Source organism: Zeugodacus cucurbitae, chromosome 4 (genome assembly GCF_028554725.1).
Source record: "Zeugodacus cucurbitae isolate PBARC_wt_2022May chromosome 4, idZeuCucr1.2, whole genome shotgun sequence".
Taxonomy (NCBI): Eukaryota; Metazoa; Arthropoda; class Insecta; order Diptera; family Tephritidae; genus Zeugodacus; species Zeugodacus cucurbitae.
In genome coordinates this window covers 37,350,017-37,373,311 of record NC_071669.1, presented here as the reverse complement: position 1 = coordinate 37,373,311, position 23,295 = coordinate 37,350,017, and the positions used below count along the sequence as shown (strand labels likewise).

At 36.8% G+C, this 23,295-nt stretch overlaps 2 protein-coding genes across 2 annotated transcripts; both read right to left on the bottom strand.

Annotated features, from left to right (window-relative positions):
* Nucleotides 1-1,994: 1,994 nt before the first annotated feature.
* LOC114803917 (gustatory receptor for sugar taste 64f) lies at nt 1,995-8,555 on the bottom strand. The gene is made up of 9 exons (XM_029039776.2): nt 8,319-8,555; nt 7,928-8,061; nt 7,807-7,875; nt 5,528-5,719; nt 4,930-5,124; nt 3,178-3,449; nt 2,948-3,102; nt 2,602-2,854; nt 1,995-2,208 (listed from the first exon to the last, which is right to left on the bottom strand). Exons 1-9 carry the CDS (start codon nt 8,456-8,458, stop codon nt 2,086-2,088), a joined length of 1,533 nt encoding a protein of 510 aa, XP_028895609.2. The 5' UTR covers nt 8,459-8,555; the 3' UTR covers nt 1,995-2,085.
* Nucleotides 8,556-10,814: 2,259 nt separating this feature from the next.
* Nucleotides 10,815-22,046, bottom strand: LOC105211608 (gustatory receptor for sugar taste 64e). The gene is made up of 10 exons (XM_029039827.2): nt 21,759-22,046; nt 21,592-21,668; nt 21,178-21,252; nt 16,940-17,131; nt 16,676-16,870; nt 16,325-16,599; nt 16,004-16,158; nt 14,684-14,846; nt 14,429-14,518; nt 10,815-11,169 (listed from the first exon to the last, which is right to left on the bottom strand). The coding sequence occupies exons 1-10, from the start codon at nt 21,857-21,859 to the stop codon at nt 11,086-11,088; spliced, it is 1,407 nt and encodes a 468-aa protein (XP_028895660.2). The 5' UTR covers nt 21,860-22,046; the 3' UTR covers nt 10,815-11,085.
* Nucleotides 22,047-23,295: the final 1,249 nt, after the last annotated feature.

Sequence of the window (23,295 nt, the reverse complement as noted above, 5' to 3'; positions counted from 1 at the left end):
TGCGGTTGACTGTCTGCCCATATGTCCGTGGAGGCGATAATTTGAGTAAGATATCTCACGAACATGTTCTTTGGCACCAAAGGAATGTTATATTATAGAGGGGGGAAATCAGACTATTGCCACGTCCACAAGATGTCATTAACCAAAACACCATAAAGTGCAAATAAAGATATCAAAGTAAAAATTGATATAGATTGGGCTCCTAATACGTCCATATAATCCATATATATCATATAAGCTTGGCGGAAACATTTAATACACAATTTAATTAAAAAGAATTTGTAGATTTTTTCGAAAATTTCGGATTTTTTAGAAACTACTCAATTATTATTATTATTATTTTATTATTACTATTATTTTAAACAAGTAAGGAGCTAAGTTTGGGTGTAAGCGAACATTATATACTCTCGCTATTTGTTTGTTTAGTGTTATTAAGATAGTGGCAGCAAACGACGCCACATTTCCCGCTCTTTTGACATCTCTCTTCAGTAAGGTTTGCCATTTCTTCCCGAAAAAATTACGGTTTGGTGCGTTTATGGACCGGCAGCGTCATTGGACCGTACCGTGATGATCAAGATTGACACGTTACTGTTAAAGGGGAATAGCTACCGCTCAATGATAGCCGAATATTTTTGGCCCAAATTGGTTAATATGGACTTGGACAATATGTGGTTCCAACAGGACGGCACCACAAGTCACACAGCCATTATATCTTCACAATCGATTTATTGAAAACCATGTTTGGTGATTGGTGTTATCTCACGAAATAGCCCCGTCAATTGGCCGCCTCGGTCGTGCGATTTGACGCCGGTAGACTATATCCTGTGGGGCTACGTCAAGTCTATGGTCTGTGCCAACAAGCCAGCGACAAATGATGAATTTCGTACGAATATCGAATGTGAAATTCCTGCAGTATCGGCCGATTTATGCTTGAAAACCGTCGAAAATTTGGTTCAGCGTCTGGACTTCTGCTGCATCCAAAAGAAATCGAGTTCCATATATAATGGCATCGAATGTACTTTCACAGAAATAAAGAACTTCATTGGTGTTCCAAACCTTTTTAGTTTTATTTAAATAAAAACTTTTTTAGCGCTCCTATTGAAAATGCCTTTATATGGATGTTGGTGTAATTCCTGGACCGATTTCAAAAATGTTTGCCACCTAGCTACATTATATCCAATATTTTACGTTCACTTAATTTTGCTAAGATATCCCACATATTAACCGATATATACGGTATAAAGTCCTGCGGAAATCAGAATATTTGGTATATGTCTATCTGTGCCATCTTCTTTTTATTGACTGGCGTAGACACCGCTTACGCCGTTATAGCCGAATCCACAACAGCGCGAATCTCTCCTTTTGGCAGTTTGGCGCCAGTTGATAATACAACGTGAATACAGGTCCTTCTTCACCTGGTCCTTCCATCGGAGTGGAGGCCTCCCTCTTCCTCGGCTTCCACCAGCGGGTACTGCATCGAACACTTTCAGAGGTGGAGCACTTTCGTCCATTCGAACAACTGTGCCATATTTACAATAAATTTAGGTTTTTGGTGTTTTTCCTTACAGAATTAAAACACGTTTAGTAGTTTTTAACATAACCTTTGTATGGGAGGTAGGCGTGGTTATAATCCGATTTCATCAATGCTTCATAATGAAGTGACCAAAGGAAATAACTCCAGAAAGTTTGGTTAATATAGATTTAGTAGTTTATAAGAACTAGTACCGCCCCTTTCCCAAAAATTTATCTGAATATCAAGAAATATGAATGAGATTGTTTTAGCTGTGCTTTAAAACAGTATTTTTAGAAATATTTTTAAAAACTTCAATAGTATCATGAAAACCATCTTTAATCATTCAAAATAAAAAGAAAATAGCTTGTCTAACAAGGTTACGAAATTCTGTTGCAATAAAAATTTCACAATACTTTTTTTTTTAGCCATCTTTCCATTTCACATTTTTGTACTGATTATTATTTTCAATTAACTTGCCCATGTAACTTGCAGCAAATCTATCTCGGATTGCAGAGTTCATATTGACACATATGTTCAGCAATTACTTTTCGTTCCACGTACTTACTTAGGACTCAGTGCACACTGTTATTGGCTGGAGATGACATAGGGCGGATACTGCTAACACATTCTGCAAGTTTACTATCCTGATGGAATTGTATAAGCACCAACTGATATGTCACTATAGTTCCAGCAACCTAATAACATTGAGCACACAACAACACATAAAAGTAAGCAATAAGAAAACCAGAAAACCAGACCATTAATTACGAAGCTGAAACATGGTAAACTGATACTCGTGCATATCAAAAGGGAGCTCAATTTAAAACAGACAGTAAAATGTGTGTAAACGGAAATCAGAAACCAAATTGCAAAAAGAAGAAATAAAGAAATAAAGTTCAACACTCAACAAAGCGAAGACTGCTGAGAAGACACACAGCGCTTATGCCGCACAGTGCATGCCACGGAAGTCATGGGCAGGGACAAAGCGTGAGTGCAGAAATAATGAATAGGCAATTGAGGAAGTGCTAGTGCACGTGACTGCCCATGGATAAGCGACCGGAATGCAAGCAAGGCTGTTCGGAACTTACGCTCAGCACCAATTTCCTCGTGAGATAAAAGAATTTCATGCCACTTAATGCAACCAAATCGGTGCTAATATCCTCCGAGAAGCGCTTAACCTCCGTGCACCAGGACTCCTTCGGCACGCAGCGGAGAACGCGCAACGGCTTCCGTGACTCATCGTTGATGCTGGCCGAGTACAATGAGACGGCCAAGGTGCGGCCGATAAGAAAGAAGAACGAGAAGTAAAAGTAACCGACGTGGGCGAGCGATGGCATTTTGCTACAATGAGGGCAAAGCAGATGAGACGAAAATTGCCGGTTATCATTCACCACGCGCACTAAATTATATACTATTACGGATGTGTAAACTCACTTAAGGCTACGCAGCAGTTGCACACAAATGAAATACAAATTATTCGAGAAGGTTATCATCGTAATGAGCGAAATGGCGCCGTCAATGCGTGCGCAAAGCTCGCACAAGTTCCGGTATTGTTTGCGGCGCGTCAACCAGTAGGGCTCAGGCATACGCTGTCTCGGTCAGTGGGCAATTGAAAGCAATTAAAAGTGTAAGACGATATTGGAAAGTGTGGAACATTTGCTCACCATGCCCTTGAACTTGAACAAGTTATCGTTGAGCTGTCTAAATTTCGCTGCCAATCCAATGCTCACAATCATCACGAAAACATCCATGTAATTCCAGATGAAGGTGCAGAGTATGTTTTGCACTTTTCCCCAAATAGCTAGCGGTACGGAGTACGGGAAAATCATAAATAAATGCTGATTGGTTATAATGAAGAAGTTCTCGATCGGGTCCTCGGTCTGCGGACAATAGTTGGCATAGTGTATGTTGGATAAGATATTCAGCAAATGTTCGCCTGAAAACAGAAAGAAGAAGAAAGAAAGTATATAAAGAAAACATTTGTGAACTTACATACTGAGTGAAGCCCTTACGCCAAATTAGCTTAATTAGGTTTGAAATTCAAAAATCATAAAATTTTTTGCACACATGTTTCTAGGCGTTTTATCGTGAGTTCATCGTGAGGGAAAACCGGGTGCAATCCCTAGTCTAGTCTTACATTAGAGGATATGTTTTTATAAAATTACTATAACCTTATATAGTTAACATAATTCTAGTTGGAGCTAGCATCACGGAAGGGAATATATACTCAGATGGACGTAAAAGAGAGTAGCAACCTCTGTTTGGTAGAACGAAAAAACTTATTAACTAACAGGTGATCCAAGTAGAGGGTCTTTTCGTACACGAAAACCGCGGAGAATCGATTCGGCGGTGTTCATAGCAACTCAATGTGTTGCTTAAATTGAAAGCTTACAAAATACAGTTTGTGCAAGAACTTAAGCCGCTCGAGCACGCCAATATTCGCTCTATGTGCTCTTAGAAAGTTCCAAGAAGATCCGACGTTTTTGATCCAAATTCTGTTCAGCGGTTTCAGTCCATTTCAATAGCAAACAAGCAAATTTGTCGCAAGAGCTGCCATTTCATCACCTGAGGAATCATTGATCCATATTTCATCAAAAATTATATCGGGGAGAACCGACTATTTGATGCCTAAAATTGAAGCTCGTGATCTCTACAACATTTGGTTTCAAACATCGCACCAATCAATGGATTTATTGACAGAACACTTCGATGAGCAGATAATTTCAAGTTTTGGGCCAATCAACCGCCACCAAGATCATGTGATATCACACCGTTAGACGTTTTCCTGTGGGGATATATTAGGTCTTAAGTCTATGCGGACAATCCGGCTTCGATTCAGGCCTTAGATCAAAACAACACGCGTGTCATTCGCCAGTTACCAGTTGAAATGCTGGAACAAGTCATCGAAAATTGGACTCAACAGGCCAACATTTGAAAGAGATAATCTTAAAAAAATAAATGCCAAAGAATGTTCTCTCGAATGGTAGTAAATATCCCCTATTAAATTTGAATTTTCTGTGTTTTTTTTTTTAATAGGGGACTTCGAAATGGATCACCATTTCTCAGACTCTCTCAAAGATTCTAGAGGAGCACCTCAGGTCAAATTCATAAATTTAAATTAAGGTGAATTAGTATCATCACAGATCATTTAGATGGAATCTGACCTCTATAAACTAGGTGAAACGAAATCAGCAGACTGAAGTGTATTCATTTTTGCGAAATGAAGTAAAATTTTTCCTATTACGAATATAATAGAATATTAAGAACTTGTGTACATATGTAAGTATTTCTAAATTCGTACAATTTCTTGAAACACTCAACGTATACGTGGCATTCTCTCATACCTCCCCTATTACCAATGTATACTGTGAGATATACTCTGTGCCCATGCCATTTCAAATGTTCATCCAACTTACCAAGTGACAACATCATGGCCACAACTGTCACCATTTTAATCCTGTACGCCAGACGTCCTTTTTCCATTTGCGTTAAATACTCCGGCAAGTCGCACTCGATTTCGTACCAATCCAGCATCAATGCCGGCCATTTGCGCGCCAGTACGATGGCACTGATGCAAACCACAATAATGGACAGACGAAATATCAGCGGCTCTGTGCAATGTTTAAAGTGTCGGTGGGTGAGTAAGAGTACAATCGACGTTGTTGGCGATCCAGGTCACGAGACGAGCGTCGCAGGAAGAACGGTGAGCGATTGAGGAACGTTGCAGACATGACAGAGATAAATGTTTATGTAATAAAGTTACCATGCAATTTCATTAAAGCAAAATTGTATGTTTGTCTTTCTAGTTGTCCTGTATGACTTGTACGAAAAACAATAAAGAGAAACATTAAAATGATAGCCGTCTAAATGTCAAACGCAAAGCTGAATTTATATACATGTGACCACTTGGATTACCACATTTGCCACCGTTACTGTGATTAAGTTGCCTCCGTTCTAGATAGGACCGAGTGCAATTTTCTGCATTTGTGGTGGTCACATGTTCTCACGACTTACCAACACTGTCGAAGTTGATTGGTTTGTGAAGCACTTTGTTCAATGTCAATCCCAAATCAATTATTGTGGTCGTTATAAACAACAAACAATATAAGGTCCTGATATTTGTCCATGAGAACGACAACTGACGTGGGTGGGCTGCGGTGACTCCCTTCACGGGCATTATGGCGAAGAACTCGGCGAAGAGCAGCACTTGTTGATTATAGGAAGGATAATAGAGGTTGATTAGTGGAGGACAATATGCAATTGCTTATCAGTATTTTGTTGGTACTACATATCTTAAAGGATGCGAGAAATTATAAACAACAGAGTTTATTGAGTACTATAATACTTAAGAGTATCTATGAGCGACAATTTGTGTGTGTCTTGACTTCTGATTACACAAGCTTATGGCAGCTGAGGGGAAGAAATTACAAGTTACAATTGCAGTGAATAGCTTGGTGCGAATTGTAGTGATTCTTGTAGAGCGGGAGTTTATAGAGTATAATCAATGATTTTGCCAGCGCCATATACAAATATTTAACAACTTAGAAGGGTTAACTAAATACAACCTCATTATGGGTTTTATTCAAATATATTGACCTATTTAGTTTTATGTGAAGTTTGCACAAAAACAGTGGAGCGGTTCTTCATTCATCTAGGTATATATGTATATGTATTTTATAAATGCTGTTCGTTGGTTGAGAACCTTTCGAACCGATTTGGCTAATTATAAACTTGAAATGTTCATGGAGATCCAGGGAAGGTTTAAAAGGTGAGAAAAGTTCGGATAATTTCCGGGAAACCCCTAAAAACAATCGTTTTGTTTTTCCCATACAAATGTTTTCTAAATAATATGTACATATGTACATATTTGTTGTTCGTTAATCTCGCTAAAAGTCGAGAATAGAAGAACCGATTTGGCTAATTTTAGTCTTGAAATATCCGTGGAAGTACAGAGGAGGTTTGAAAAGTAAGCAATCATGGAAAAATTGCTAGAAAGATAATAATAATATAATTTTATTTGAGTTGACAACATAAATAAAAACAAGTAAGGAAGGGCTAAGTTCGGTTGTGACAGAACATTTTATACTCTCGCAATTTATTTATTTAACTTTATTAATATTATATAATACACAATTTGACCCACATATTCGTCATAGTATATGGTATAAAGTCCATTGAAAGTTGGAAACCCTAATATTAGGTTAGAAGCACCGAGGTCCTCATGTTCGATATTTGAGGCCTTGAAAACCGATAGTCCGATTTCGGCGATTTTTAGAAAAGGGCTGCCACACTATAAATGCAGTATTAATGCAAAGTTATGTTTCAATATCTTCACTAGTGCTTACTTTACATATTGTAAAATAAACTATTCAGATCGACTTCAAAGTTCTGTTATATAGGAAGTAGGCATGGTTGTGAACTGATTTGGCCTATTTTCACAACATATCATTGGGATCCTAGGAAAATATCACAAACCACATTTCATTGATATTGGTCGAGTAGTTTCGGAGATAGGGTTTTTGGCCTATTATTGGGCAGAGCCACACCCATTTAAAATTTTGTATACCTATTTGGGTGGAGCTCTTCTGTGCCTTCTTTAGATTTAATTTAAGGTTTCTGGTGTTTTCCCTTACTGAATTAAAGCATTTCTAGTAGTTTTCAACATAACCTTTATATTGGAGTTAAGCGTGGTTATAATTCGATTTCCTACATTTTTGGAATGGATAAGGAAATGCCTGAAAACGAACGACTCCTGAAAGTTTCGTTGGTATAGCCTTAGTAGTTTACGAGATATGTACATAACACTAGGGGGCCGGGCCACGCCCACTTCTCCGATAAAAAATTACATCAAAATATGCCCCTTCATAGTGCGATCCTTTGTACCAAATTGTATTTCCATAGCTTTATTTATGGCTTAGTTATGCACTTTATGTGTTTTCAGTTTTCGCCATTTTGTGGGCGTGGCAATGGTCCGATTTTGTCCTTTTTCTAAAGCAACCTTTCTATGGTGCCAAGAAACAAGTGTGTCAAGTTTCATCAAAATATCTTAATTTTCACTCAAGTTACAGCTTACACAGACTGGCGGACGGACGGACAGACAGACATCCGGATTTGAACTCCACTCTTCTGATCACTTTGGTATATATAACTCGAGTTTTAGGTGAAGAAGCCTGTCCGGGTGTATGTGCAACATGATGCGAGAGTATAAAAACTACGGCAAATCAGATGATCTTAATTTAAAGATGTAGAGCCCATTGTAGGTAAAATGTCTTCCATATATGTATGTGACTCACCTTTACCGACAGCCTGATGGAAGCTGCCATCGTGTTGAAAGTCCTCCTTCACTGATTTAGCCAAAACTTCTGATACAAATTCATAAATAAACAATCGCAATGGTGTTAATTAGTCTCTTACTTGGTGGTTTGTCTATTTGCAGCTGCAGCAGTTCCCTTTGCGCCACAAACTCGGTGCATGCACGTTTAATTAGGATAGTTTTGCGGTTCGGTTTCTGCGGTCCATATGTCGCGGCGGCATTAGAGCCTTTTTGGCTGCAAATTACACATAATTCCATTAATAAAGTTTTATATTTGTGGTTCATACACGGAGGCACACATATGTGCATGTATATCCATATAGGGTGACTCATGCGGTTGATACTTAAATAATATTAGATCAACTCTTTCCTCCAGAAATATTAACAGAAATTCTGTATTTTAACGAACTGGGTTACTTTACGCATGGAAATCGGTGACAATATTGCCGCCTTGAAACGATGTTGATCCAAGAGCACTTTTAAGTCACTCACCTAAGACGATGCATGCCACGTTCCTGTTGTCTCCGCCACAGTTGACGAGTTTTGCGCACATGTTGTTGTTGTTGTACACGTAAACGCGCATCGGCAGTGACATTGCCGATTTTCCAACCGATTTTGAAAGCGAATTTCATCGCATTACTTCACCACTGAACTATTTCGACGGAAATGTCTGCTATTGTTTGGTTATTGTAGTTGTTGGAGCTTCAAGTGTTGCTCGTTGCAGCATGAGTGACGTGACACACTCGACTGACAGCGTTCCAAATGTGGTGCAGCCCAGACTACTAATAATTACATGCTTGCCGGCACAACAGCAACACAAACAAATGCCGAAGGGTAAGCGTGATTTGGATTTCGCGATTTATGTGTAAAGTGTGTATTTGGCACCTGGCGTATTTCCCACAATCTGCATGCGAAGTAAATTTATCAGTGTCCAAACAATTAAATGCTGAGTGAGCAATTTTTTCAGATAATAGGATAATCTTAATCGCTTAAAGCAAGCAAGGGAAGAAGTCCTTCGTTATGGTTACTGCTGGGGCGAACGTCCTACCATTTTTGGGGTCCTTGGTTATGTTATACGAATTTGTAAACAGAATAAATCATTCCATTTTTGAGAATCTCTTTTAAACCATAAAACAGTCAGAGTAATCAAAATATATTTATAGGATTCCAGCAAAAAGTATCTACGACGGTATGAATTGGCGGTATAATTTCCACTTCGACACTGCAGTGGATTCTACGACAAGGAATTTTTTCACCATTTTACCAATTTAATTACGATTTTAGCACCCTGAAGTGTTCTTTAAGCCTTTAAGTGTTCTTTTTTCTCCTTGAAAATACATTAATGTAATATATAAATCTTTATCTGGATTCAATAAGGGTTTGTAGTCACCATTCGGTCCAATTTAAATAGTGCATTTAATTAATTTTAATTTTATTAAGTTTTTTGATGTTTTATATTTGCCAAAAATAGATGACGCCATTGTACAGAAAATGCCTAAAGGTATGTAAAATTGTTTTGTGAAATGTTTTATAATAGGATGTCTCTACTGTAGGTGTACCAAATCTTCAATCCATTTATATATTAATTCCAATTATTTTATTATGTGTGTTTAATATGCTAATAGCTCGACACCTTTCTTGATTACCAAGTTATGCTTTGTCAAGTCAAAAAGAAAATAATATAAAAGTGTCGTCATTAATTTGCTTTACACACGCTCTGGTTAGATGGAGCTCCAAAGAGTAATAAAATATCCGACGACAGTTCTGTAAAGCTAACTATCTCAGCACAGCATCTTTCATCACTTCAATTCTGAGATGGTACTTAACATGAATCCTCAGTTTCATTCTCTTCATCATCTTTTATTTTTGTTTTTTTTAATTGGCAAATGGAGTCGAGGCGAGTGAGTTCGGATAATCGCATATTCGAAAAATTGATGATAATCGGATAATCGGGATTCTACTGTACAAATATTATGTAGGATATTGTTCTAACTGAATACGTGATCCAAAGTATAATATATGGGTTACATGTGATTGGGAGGCTCTTACCGTTTGGTTGAGGAAGATAGAACTTCTTGTATATTTCTGATTTCCAGAGGTTACAAGAAAACCTAAAAATTTTCAATATTTTTAATTCAATAATCTTAGAAGAAAGCATTAACGATAGCTTAAAATAATTCAAGCAGCTCGCACAATTCGTACTCTTCTAATATTGCGCATTTTATATACTTAATTTATTTATTTATTTTATATACTTAACTACATATTAGCTTACTCGTACATTTAGCGTGTAAATCGCTAGAATTGCAGCTTACAAAGAGACTACTACGCAAGCAAGGAAATGACAAAACGTCTTACAATGCAAATAACTTTGCTCCTTTCAATTACACAACTCTCATTTCTTTCAATTTACCACGTGGCAGCATTCTTTGAAGAATTTGTAGTTGTCGGCACACCTTTTTCAACAGAATTTTAATTACAAATCTACAACAACTTTAATTAACACCAATAACAATTCGCTATTCTCCATTCTTCAATTATATACTGCAAATATATATAGAAATGCTATTCTATTAAATATTGCTGAAATACTTAATTTTACTCGTTAAGACATGCATTTCCTCTTCCTTACTTTCATTGCTTACAAACAGAGTACGTGTTGTGGTACATATTATTTAATAGTACATGCGCACCTGAGTTTCGTGGTTTTATTTCACCCTTTTAGCTAGGTAAGATTCCTCTAACTCTAATGTAAAGTACATTTTGTTCGATGTTTGCACACATTCGGCAATTTCATCAACAAAATCACCGATCTCTCATGATAATGTTTGACACATCACAATCCGTCTATTAAAGATATAGAAAGTGATAGATGATATCATATGATAGGTTAATTTCATAACAACTTCCTACGGACCTCTTTCCTCGGCACGATATTACCACCAGATCAATTTCAAAAACGTTTAACTATAATTCCAGGTTACAGAATTTATGACTACTCTAAGGGTTTAACAACTTCCCCACCAATATGTTTATATGGTTTTATGGTTAAAAGGAAATATTGCCTTTTAAGAAACGAATTTAGTCCTTAAGCGATTTCTTTATAAAGTGTATTTTATTGACTTTTTTGTTAACTACAGTTCGAAACATCCATTTTTGTCGTTGCTTCTCAGTTATGCTTGGCCATCCTTATTGAAATACACTTTCATTACAGTTTTATTACATATTTCAAATAAATATACAGTATGCATTTAGACGCTCAACCTTCGTAGCAATCGTTTACTTTATCCTCTTTATTGAATTGCAATAAAACTAATTCGTAAGTCACAATGCTGCCCGCTACCTATAAAATACAGAAATGAAGTAATCCAATGAAATAACATACAACCAAAGTATACATGTATAACCAGCTAAAAGTAAATGCTAAAGTATATAAATATTAAAGATATAAACAATTTCAATCAATTCAAATTCAGATAATAGCTCTATAGGTACGTAGAGTCACAGGAAAAAAGTAATATTCATTGACAAGTACTCTACACAGTCGTTTCGAAAACTTCTTCTTCTTGACTGACACCGCTTACGCGGTTATAGCCAAGTTTACGACAGCGCGTCATTCGTTCTTCCTTTAGGCAATTTGGCGCCAATTGGTAATACCAAGTGAAACCAGATCCTTCTCCACCTGGTCCTTCCAACGGAGTGGAGGTCTCCCTCTTTCTCGGCTTCCACCAGCGGGTACTGCATCTAAAACTTTCAAAGCTGGAGCGCATTGTCGTCGTATAAATCGTACAGCTCATCGTTCCTTCGTCTGCGGAATTCGCCGTTGCCTATGTTCAAAGGACAATAAAACCTCCAAGACCTTTCAAAAACAGTGGCCCGCAAAAACTTTTAACAATCAATATATATGTATATATACGGAAGGGTATTGGAACATTGTGTTTGATGACTTTCCTAAGAGAGAAAAATGGCATGATAGATTTACTTGCGGTATGCTTTTTCCTATGTTCTTTTTTCAACTGGTTCACGCTTCTCAGGCATAACGGTTTTTATACTCTCGCAACAAAAGTTGCTAAGAGAGTATTATAGTTTTGTTCACATAACGGATGTTTGTAACACACAAAACTAAACGAGTGAGATATAGAGTCATATATACCAAAGTGATCGACTCGCTATCGTGCGACTTCTTTAACTGACTCGCTATCGTGCGACTTCTTTAACTTGATGCTGGAGAAAATTATAAGAGCTGCAGAGCTAAATAGAGAAGGTACAATCTTCTACAAGAGTGTACAGCTCCTGGCGTACGCCGATGATATTGATATCATCGGAAACAACACCCGCGCCGTTAGTTCTGCTTTTTCCCGCCTGGATAAGGAAGCGAAGCGAATGGGTCTGGTGGTGAACGAGGACAAGACGAAATATCTCCTGTCATCAAACAAACAGTCAGCGCATTCGCGTCTTGGCTCCCACGTCACTGTTGACAGTCATAACTTTGAAGTTGTAGATAATTTCGTATACCTAGGAACCAACATTAACACCGATAATAATGTCAGCCTTGAAATCCAACGCAGAATCACTCTTGCCAACAGGTGCTACTATGGACTGAGTAGGCAATTGAAAAGTAAAGTCCTCTCTCGACGAACAAAAACTAAACTCTACAAGTCCCTCATTATTCCCGTCCTACTTTATGGTGCAGAAGCGTGGACGGTGTCAACATCCGATGAGACGGCACTAGGAGTTTTCGAGAGAAAGGTTTTGCGGAAGATTTACGGTCCCTTAAACATTGGCAACGGCGAATACCGCAGAAGATGGAATGATGAGCTGTATGTGTTGTTCGACGACATAGACATAGTCCAGCGAATAAAAAGACAGCGGCTACGCTGGCTGGGTCATGTTGTTCGAATGGATGAAAGTGCCCCAGCTCTGAAAGTTTTCGATGCAGTACCCGCTGGTGGAAGCCGAGGAAGAGGGAGACCTCCACTCCGTTGGAAGGACCAGGTGGAGAAGGACCTGTCTTCACTTGGTATTACCAATTGGCGCCAAACCGCCAAAAGGAGAGATGCGTGGCGCACTGTTGTGGACTCGGCTATAACCGCGTAAGCGGTTTCTACGCCAGTTAAGAAGAAGATCAGGGTGACGAGTAGATTTGAAATCCGGATGTCTGTCCGTCCGTCCGTCCGTCTTGGGTGTAATTTTTTTGGGGGAGTGGGCGTGGCCCCGCCCACAAATCTATTATTTGTATTTAACTCGCAAACCAATAAAGCTATATAAACCAAACTTTCTGCAGTCGGTTATCTTACGTTCACCACCACACACCATGAAAATAGTTGAAATCGGATAATAACCACGCCCACCTCCCATACAAAGGTTAGGTTGAAAATTACTAAAAGTGGGTTTACTCACTAACGAAAAACGTCAGAACGTATTAAATTTTACAAAAGAAATAGCAGAAGGAAGATGCACTCAGATTTTTTTTTACAAAATTGAAATGGGCGTGGCATCGCCGACTTATGGGTCAAAAACCATATTTCAGGAACTATTCGACAGATTTCAATGAAATTCGGTATATAATATTTTCTTGACACCCTGATAACACGGATAAAAAATGGGCGAAATCAGTTCACAACCACGACTACATTCCTCATAACTCAATTTTGAATTCCATCTTATTCCTTCACTTTATGATATAAACATAAAGAACCAATGAAGATAGCGGAATAAAACTTTACACAAATAGTGCATATTATCTCTAGCTTCACTTGGGAAAAAATTATCGAAAACGAACTATAACTTTTCAAGGCCCCAGATATCGAACATGTTGAACTCAGCGCCTAAGGATAAATTTTAACTGAATATATGGAGAGAATATGGGTAAATCTCCCATATATCTAATTATAGATTTTTCAAAAATGTTTTCTCCTAGCTCTCATATACCTAATTATAGGTTTTTCAAAAATACAGTGGGTTTTATTCCGCATATATGTATTGATTAATATGTGAGATATTTTAGCCAAATTAATTGAACGTCTAGAATATAGTGAACCTTGCTGGTGAAAATGAATGAAATCGGTTCAGGAATTACCTCAGCCCTCATATACTATATATGGTGATTTTCATTTTTCTATTGGACTTTATGCCCAATTTATTGGTTAATTTGTATGTTATCTTAATAAAATTTCTTCAATAAAATGCGAGAGTATAAAATGTTCGGTTGCACCCGAACTTAGCCTTTCCTTACTTGTTTTGTACTTGATTTTGTAGACAATAATTACCAGAGCAATTTCAAGAACTATTCTACGTAAAGAACTATTCTACGTTTGATATGTTATCCGATAATGGGCATCTCTCCATGGTCCACTCACCGAATCTAGCAGGCAGTCCAGACAACAAAACTAAAAATATCAACGTTCGATTATTTCTAAGAAATCCCTAATAGCAGTGGAAATTCGGAGAAATTCAATCTCTTTCTCAATTAATTCGTTTGCGTATTCGATTAGAATTTTCATATCTTCTAAGAATCTATTGAATGACACTGCTAACACATCAAACGAAGCATATCTGATAAATATATATACATTCATATTATAGTATAAAAGCTTACTTACCGAAAGCACAAGACCTCGTGTCAAATGAAAGAATTTCATGCCCGACAGTGCAACCACATCTGTGGTCACTTCTTCTGAGAAGCGTTTAAGCTGCCAGCATTGTCAATGGTACAACAATGAGGGAATGTGTTTTCCGAAAAGCAAATTGAGAATATAATTAAATAAACATTATAGTTTTTAATAAAAATAATTATTATTATCGCTATTCCAAAATTTTAATTGGTGATGCTGCTGAATGAGAGAGAAAGTACTTACCTCACGACACCAGGACCCACTTGGAACACTTCGAAATACTACCAACGGACGTTTCGATTCATCATGAATTTCAGCACTATACAAAGACAACATTAAGGTGCGCATCAAAAGGAAGCCCAATGAAAACCAAAAGTACATGGTGTGTGAAAAAGAAGGCTTCTTCCTGTAAAGAAAATTAAACAATTCAAATTAAATAGAAATGTTGGGTACGCTTAAAGCTGGGTTTAATATATCTTTTTGCACTGATACGAGGGCTGCTATATATATTTCTGGCCTAGGCAACACTAAGTGTTGCCAGGTGCAATCTGACATTTCCATTGGAAAGTTTGACATTTTTTAGCATAACATCACTCAGAGCGTTTTGTCATTTAATCGTGAATTGTTTTATTTACAGGGAATTAAAAAATTCATCTCGGCCAAAAAATGGAATTAACTCGTGAACATTTTCGGATCATTTTTCACAACTTTCGACGTGGATTATCGCGACAAGAGTGCATCGATGAACTAAAATCTTTGTATGGCTATGAAGCACCATCCTATAGCACTGTGAAAAACTGGTACAACGAATTCAATCCTGGCCGACGCTCGCTCAAAGACGACTTCCGTGAAGGTCGTCCAAAAACAGCCGTTGTGCCAGAAAACATCGATGCCGTACGTGAACTGATAATGCAAGACCGTCATGTAACATACCTTCAGATAGAGGCAAGCCTATGCATTTCTCCCACCAGCATACATTCGATATTTCATGAACACCTGGCCGTAAAAAAAGTTTGTTCTCGTTGGATCCCGCACAATTTGACAATCGCTCAAAAAAGTGCTTCGAAAATTGGTTTGAGCGCATGCAAAAGTGTATAAATCTTGATGGGGAATATTTTGGAAAACAATAAAACCATTTTCGTTGATAAATATTCCTATTTTCATTATTAGGCCAGAAATATATATAGCAGCCCTCGTAATATGCGAAATGTTTTTAAAAGGTCTACATTTTCCTCTTTCGAAAAATTGTTTAGCATTGTAGAAATACTTGATTTGATAATCCATAACCCTTAAAAATACACTTTTACGAAACTAAGTTTGGGCTCCTCTAATCCTTCAATATACCGAGTTAAGTATACAATTGAACTACTATAACTCGAACTCTCTTGAATTGGCAATAGAAGTCAAATTTCATACAAAATACCTTCCAGAACTCGAAGTCTCTCCAACTCGTAAGTTTTTTGTGGAATATGGTGAGTCGAGTTAGTGAAGTTCAACTGTATTTATGTTCCCGCAAGTTGCGTATACACATTAAATACAAGAATAGATATTTTAAAAACTCACTGCAGACTCTTAAGAATTTTACCGCATATGAAAAACAAATTATTGGAGAAACACAGCAGTGTGATAATAGAAATTGTGTCGTCAGTTGCTTCGCATAATTTACACAAATTACGGTAATTTATACGATTTTCAATCCAGAATTTTTCCGTTGTTGGCTGCAATGAAACGAGCAAACCTCAGTTCAAACTTTCTTTATAAAAACGACGAAATAAAGAACACACAAATTAAGAACTTATAAGAAAGTCGGAAATTGTAACTAAAACATCTACCACAAAAAATATATGTATAAGTTTGTGAAAACCTAAAGAGTAAACGTCTTACCCGCTTGGCGACACGCATCATATGCTCGTTGAGTTGGCGAAAACGTGCTGACAGCGCCACGCTCACAGCCATCACGAATATATCATTGAAATTCCACGCGAACGTCGATATTACATTCAACACTTTGCCGAAGATGCCCGCCAGGTCGGTGTAATCAAAGAAATAGAAGTACTGCGACCAGTTGCTGTATAGGAAACTCTGAATAGGGTGTCCTGGTATGGCCGGACACGCATTCACGTAATATATAATGCCCAACATGCTAAGCAAGTGTTCCACTGTACAATGCACGAAAGTTGAAAAGTGAAATGAAAACAAAAGTTTGACACCGTCATCAACGGAGCTGACACTCACCCACGGAGCACATACTCGCCACCAGGGTGATCATTTTTATCCGATGGGCCAACGCTGCACGCTGCATTTCAGTTTTCAGCGGTGGCAACTGGCACTCAATACTCTCCCACTGCACCATCAACGCCGGCCACTTGCGAGCCAATTGGAAAAATGCCAACGCTATTAGAAATATTGAAACATAAAAGACGATTGCTTCTGCAACCGAAAAACAAGGTTTGCTGGTTAATTTTTATAGCAGAACCTTGTCGAGAGACTGCCACTTACCCACTGTGTCGAAATTAAAGTGTTCGCGAAAAGCAAAAGTGATGGTGCACAAGCTGGCCGGTCCAAGGCAGAATATCGCCAGCAATGCGTAACAGGTGCGCACAGATTTCCAGGAAAAATACATATTCGACGCCGTCTTCGATAATATACCACAAACAGGCATTAGGGCGAAGAACTGAGCGAGCAGCAAGACTGAAAAAACGGGAACTGAGGCCTGTATAGATACTATTAATAAAAAATGGGCGGAGAAATTGACCGATATATTCAAATACAAATAGTTTGGGAAATACTTCTGAGATGACAGTTCTTAACTGGATAGAAATACTTGTTCGTTGTAAAAAGTTTCGTTTTGGTATATTGCTTAAAGCTAGAGTTATCCTTTAAATGATCTGATGTTGTTTAAGATGGCGTGGGAAAATTCTCATATACATATATCCAGTTTCGGCAATTTCTTTCCAACGACTTTGCGAGAGCCAAATTCTGAGGATAACTGTGACTTAGGACTCGGTGAATCAATAGATTGTGCACTATGTAACTGTCACCCAAATCTAATGCATAGTATAATTAGCATGGGTGAGATATCCCAGACGTTTATGTGATATCTTTAGAGTTTCAGCTATATCGGCCATCATAATTTTTCACCTAAAATGGTACAAATTTGTATACAACATTTTAAGTGGGCGCGACACCGCTCACTTATGGCTCAAAACCCTTATCTCAGAAACTACTCAACTAATTTCAACTGAATTTGGTTAATACATTTCTTAGGCATTCCAATGTTATTAGTTTGAAAATGGGAAAAATCAATTCACAACTACGCTTATTTTCACTATACCTCAATTTTGAAGTTTATCAAATTCATTCATTTTACAATATATGAGTGAAGCATCAGTGCAAATATCGGGGCAAGACTTTGGCAAATACTGTTTTTCTAGTGAGGCATAACCCGTATACAAATCGTCGATATCGGTCTATAAATTTTATTGAAAATATCGGTAAATCTCTCAGATATTCTAAAGAAAATCAAATGAAATGGGTTCCTCTGTGCCAAAAATGGAAAAATCATACCAATATTTTCTCTACCCCCATATACCTCATGTATGGTTTCAAACTTCCGGTGGTATACATCGGTTAATAAAAGAAAATAAAGAAAACAAATAAGGAAAGGCTAAGTTCGGGTGCAACCGAACATTTTATACTCTCGCAATTTATTGAAGAAACTTGAAAACATACAAAATTTACCCATAAATTCGGCATAACGAATATCGAAAATCGTAATATATACTCTGAGGTAATACTTTCATTTTCACCAGCAGGGTAAGCTACCGTAGCCCGAAAAATACATTAAGAGAGTCTACTGGAGAATATGGCAGGCTACTGCTAGCCAGTCGTCATTTTTTTGCATATTATCTATTACTATCAACCCTCATTATAGTATCCAAATATGTCAAAAGCAGGCTACTGATCAAGACCAGTTTCTTCATTATAGATTGTAGTTTTGTAATGCTTTATATAATATATTCAGATGGTGAAGAAATTGTAAATACAAAAAAAAATGTATTTACATTAATATATGATTTAATGAGTTGCTTTTTAAATATTATTTAAAAAATGCAAAACTATGGAATGGCTTTGAAGCCGAAATAAACAGATTCTGGTCACCACATAGGACTGGAAAAGAAAAGCAGAAGCTAATATTTTAATAATACTATATTTTTGAGCAATTTCTAAATTTGATTTACTTCAGAGGTATAGCTAGATATTAATATACAGATGTTGCAGTTCGTTTTTTAGATGCTGAAATGTGCACATGTGTTCCATTCATACATAGGATCACATCAGGATATTCTGTTTGATTGCTTATTATTTATTATTATAGTTGTATTTTGCTCTTATACACTTATGCTAAATTTTATATGTTTTCGGCATATTTTCTGTTGCATAAATGTGGTCACTTCTTTAAGAATCGCTGAGTTGTGAAATTCCGAAGTCATTCCCATGACCTTTCTGATAGCTATCTTCAGCAAAGAATCGTAGCGCTGCTCAAATCTTCAGAATTGGAGAGACAGCAGTTGATCGGTTGATGGATTTAAAATGTGGCCAACAAGCATGAAAATGCTTTGTTTGATCTATTTGAAAATATACAAAATATAGTAAACATAACAAATAACAACATTTGAATCCTTAGCGTACTTCATAAGTGATATATCCAAAGGACTGGAACGATCTCTAATTAGCCGTCGAATTAATGCGACATTCAAGCTTTCTTCCCGACTCATGAAAAATAATTAATAATTACTCATTATAGTTATTTTTTGTATTTTGTTTCAAATAAAGTATTTCTGTTCGCGTATTTGTATTGTTAACTGCACAAATTGTCACTCACATTTTAAAAGTGCTGCCAAATACTTACAAAATAATTGTCAAAAATGTAAACTCAGGGCTGTTATTTGCGTATTCTTGGCAACTGAGATAAATAGCTTATCATAATAAAAAATCTAGACTCAGTAGCCAAAGCTACTATAATGGCGAATATTCGCCAGTAGCTTTACACAATTGAGGTGTTAATTTTGCTAAGATATCTCACATATTAACCAATACATAATGCGGAATAAAGCACACCGTATTTTTGAAAAACCTATAATTAGGTATATGGGAGATGTTGTGACCCAATTTTAATAATTTTTTTAACAGAATACTATTAGAAGAAAACAATTTCCTCTGAATTACATTAAATTATCTGAGAGATTTACCTAAATTTTCGGTTAAAATTTACCCTTAGGCGCAGAGTTCAACATGTTCGATATCTGGGGCCTTGAAAAGTTATAGTCCGTTTTCGACAATTTTTTCACAAGTGAAGTCAGAGATGATATGTATTATTTGTGTAAAGTTCCTTATGTATACATGATGATAAAGTGAAGGAATCAGATGGAATTCAAATTTGAGTTATAAGGAAAGTAGTCGTGGTTGTGAACCGATTTCATTTTTTCCATTTTTTATCCGTGTTATCAGGGTGTAAAGAAAATATTATATACCGAATTTCATTGAAATCTGTCGAGTAGTTCCTGAGATATGGTTTTTGACCCATAAGTGGGAGATGCCACGCCAATTTTTCATTTTGTAAAAAAATCTGAGTGCAGCTTCCTTCTACTATTATTTCTGTGAAATTTAGTGTTTCTGTCGTTTTTCGTTAGTGAGTTAACTCACTTTTAGTAATTTTCAACCTAACATTTGTATGGGAGATGGGCGTGGTTATTATCCGATTTCTTTCATTTTTGGACTGTATTAAGAAGTGGCTAAAAAAACACGTCTGCAGAAAGTTTGGTTTATATAGCTTTATTGGTTTGCGAGTTATATATAAATAACCGATTTGTGGGCTGGGCCCACTTCCCCAAAAAAAACTACACCCAAATATGTCCCTTCCTAGTGCGATCCCTTATTCCAAATTTTATTTATGGCTTTTATAACTTTATTTATGGCTTAGTTATGACACTTTATGTGTTTTTGGTTTTCGCCATTTTGTGGGCGTGGCAATGGTGCGATTTCGAAAGCAACCCTCTCACTGCCCCAAGGAACATGTGTTCCAAGTTTCATTAAGATATCTTAATTTTTACTCAAGTTACAGCGTGCACATACGGACAGACGGACAGACATCCGGATTTCAAATCTACTCATCACCCTGATCACTTTGGTATATATGACTCTATATCTAACTATTTTAGTTTTTGGTGTTACAAACAACCGTTATGTGAACAAAACTATTATACTCCCGTAGCAACTTTGTTGCGTTTGTTGATAACAAACCTTTATCAAAAACTATTGAAACTATAATTTTGTGGGGATAAATAAAAAAATGAAATGAATTTCATACAGAGAGAGGAAGCTGTCGAATATTGTTTTCATTAACTATTCAGTGGACCTTCACAATGTTTCTTCTATAGCAGGTACCTGGACAAGGACTCTGTTTACTAGAATATAAAAAATGTCAGAGTATAGTATAGCTCATGGTATTGATTTATGCCATATGTAATTAGATGGAAAATTTGCATTCTCTAACGCGTTCAAATTTGAATTATTTTGCATATTTTTCATACAAATGTGTTGTAAAACTAACAGGTGTACTCGCATGCTCATAGCACAAAAATAAATAAATAAAACCTGGATGAATATATTTATATAACAAAAATTAATTTAATTTGTATGTAAATCGAGCAGGCTCTTTCTTCCATGAAACTTACCCGGTCCGATGGCCTCCAAAAAACTGCCCGAATGTTCATAATCCTTTTTTGTGCCGCGGCGAAATAAATTTCGTACTGCAAAAGAAATACGAAATGAAATGAAAATTGGTTGACATTTTTAAATGTTTCAACACGACAATTCTGTCAATCAAATGAAATATTTAATGAATATTGGCACAAAATGCAAATTGATTCGCTCGATTAGCGGTATGCGGGTATACATATGTATATCATATACGGATATGTAGCAGGAAAGCAGGGGAATGAAACTCTGGCTGGAATTCGGTAGTAAAGTTGATACAAAGAATTTTTAATAACAAAACAAATAAATTATGGACAAACCATAAAATATTGTTATTTCCCATTTTAAATATTTTGTGTACATATTCTTTATTTGTGTGTTAAGAAACTCACCTCGCAACATACAAATTTGCCTTTTACGTTGCTTTCCCGATTTTGGCTTTGCACTCCATTCTTTCAGTTCCAGCACACTGCATTGATTAGAATAAAATATTAAGAAATTAGCTTATTCGAATCTTTATATAGCATTCGACAATAGCATATTTATACTGATTGCCTACCCACTGCCCACTTTTCTACCACGCAGCCACACTTTAATATTCTGTAAACGCACTTCCTGACGTTGCAACCAATTCTTCGTGACGTGTGCAGCCACCTTCATTGTAAATTGCAAATTTTCAACGTTTAATTTGAGATATACGAGTATGCACGAACGCGTAGGCACTCGGTAATTTCGGCCTGCAGTAAAATATGTGCGCGCCAACGCCTATGCAACGATCCGGAACCGTAATTCATTTACCACTGACTCCATGTGAAAAACTGCGTTCCTCAAAGGCACAGACATTGTTGCAAATTAAATGCGCAAGCTGACGTGTGACCGCCCACAACTCGCTACAAAACATACTTAAATGTAATTACTGCAAATAATGTGATTGTAGCTGTGTGCAATAACTGAGCACTTAATAAGTTTGTTATTTTTAACTGCAGAAACTATTTAAGTTATATAGAATTATGAACAGACAACAGTCCGCCCTCTCTGTGCAAAATTTATCACTGCTAAATATTCCTTCCTCCTGAGATTCATTCAGCCTAAAGCAAACTTTGCCCTGTTAACTCGCTTAGCAAGGGACTGGCTCAAACTCGTTGTTTAACACTAACTTAACACTTTAACAAACGGCCAATTATATTCTGTATAAAGTCTACGAGCTTGACGAACGAGGCTAAGAAAAGTATTGGAGACGTTATCTAAAGACATTTCGGAAGCGGTATAAAGTTAGCCATAGGCACTGTAGTCCTCATGTCAGATGTCAGATCATCCAAAAGTTATGATCCAATTTCGACCAATTTAAGATGAGAGTTGTCACACCTTTGAGGAACGATTTTTGGATAGTTTCATTCCGATATAACCCTTGGTGTTTGAGTTATATTATTAAAACTGTATAATAAAAAGAAAATTTGGTCGAGTAGTTGCTGAGATACGAGATTTCTCTTAAAAATGGGCGGAATCAATTTAATGCTTTTGAGGTGCTGCTTTAGAATGTGTGGTTATATTGAGTGTGATTATGTGGTAGTGCACCTCTTGCACTTTAACGCTATTCTCTGTTTCTGATATTATCCAATTTCATGGAAAAAGCGAAGATAATCATGATTGATAAACCTGGGATAGACTTAACATAGTCGTCTTCATACAGAACAATCAGTCTCCTTTCCTTAATGAAAATGATGTAATACCAACGCATCAATTCGGTTTTCGTACAAAACATGATACTGTAGAGAAAGTAAATAGAATGATGAACGAAATATGAAAATCACTTGAACATATAGAGTACTGTTCAGCCATATTTCTAACTGTAGCTCAGGGGTTCGTTAAAATGTGGCACGAAAGCTTTTATGCCAGATTAAAAAAGTTTACCGTTCGAATTGCATAAAATCTTGGAAACACATCTCAAAAATAGAAAATCTATGGTTAAAGTAGGATATTTCATATCTAATGAATTATCGATAACTGCTGGTTAGCTCAGGACAGTGTTTAAGGCCAACTCTATATATAATATATACTTCCAACAACTAATAATCCCTTGACAACAACTTTTGCGG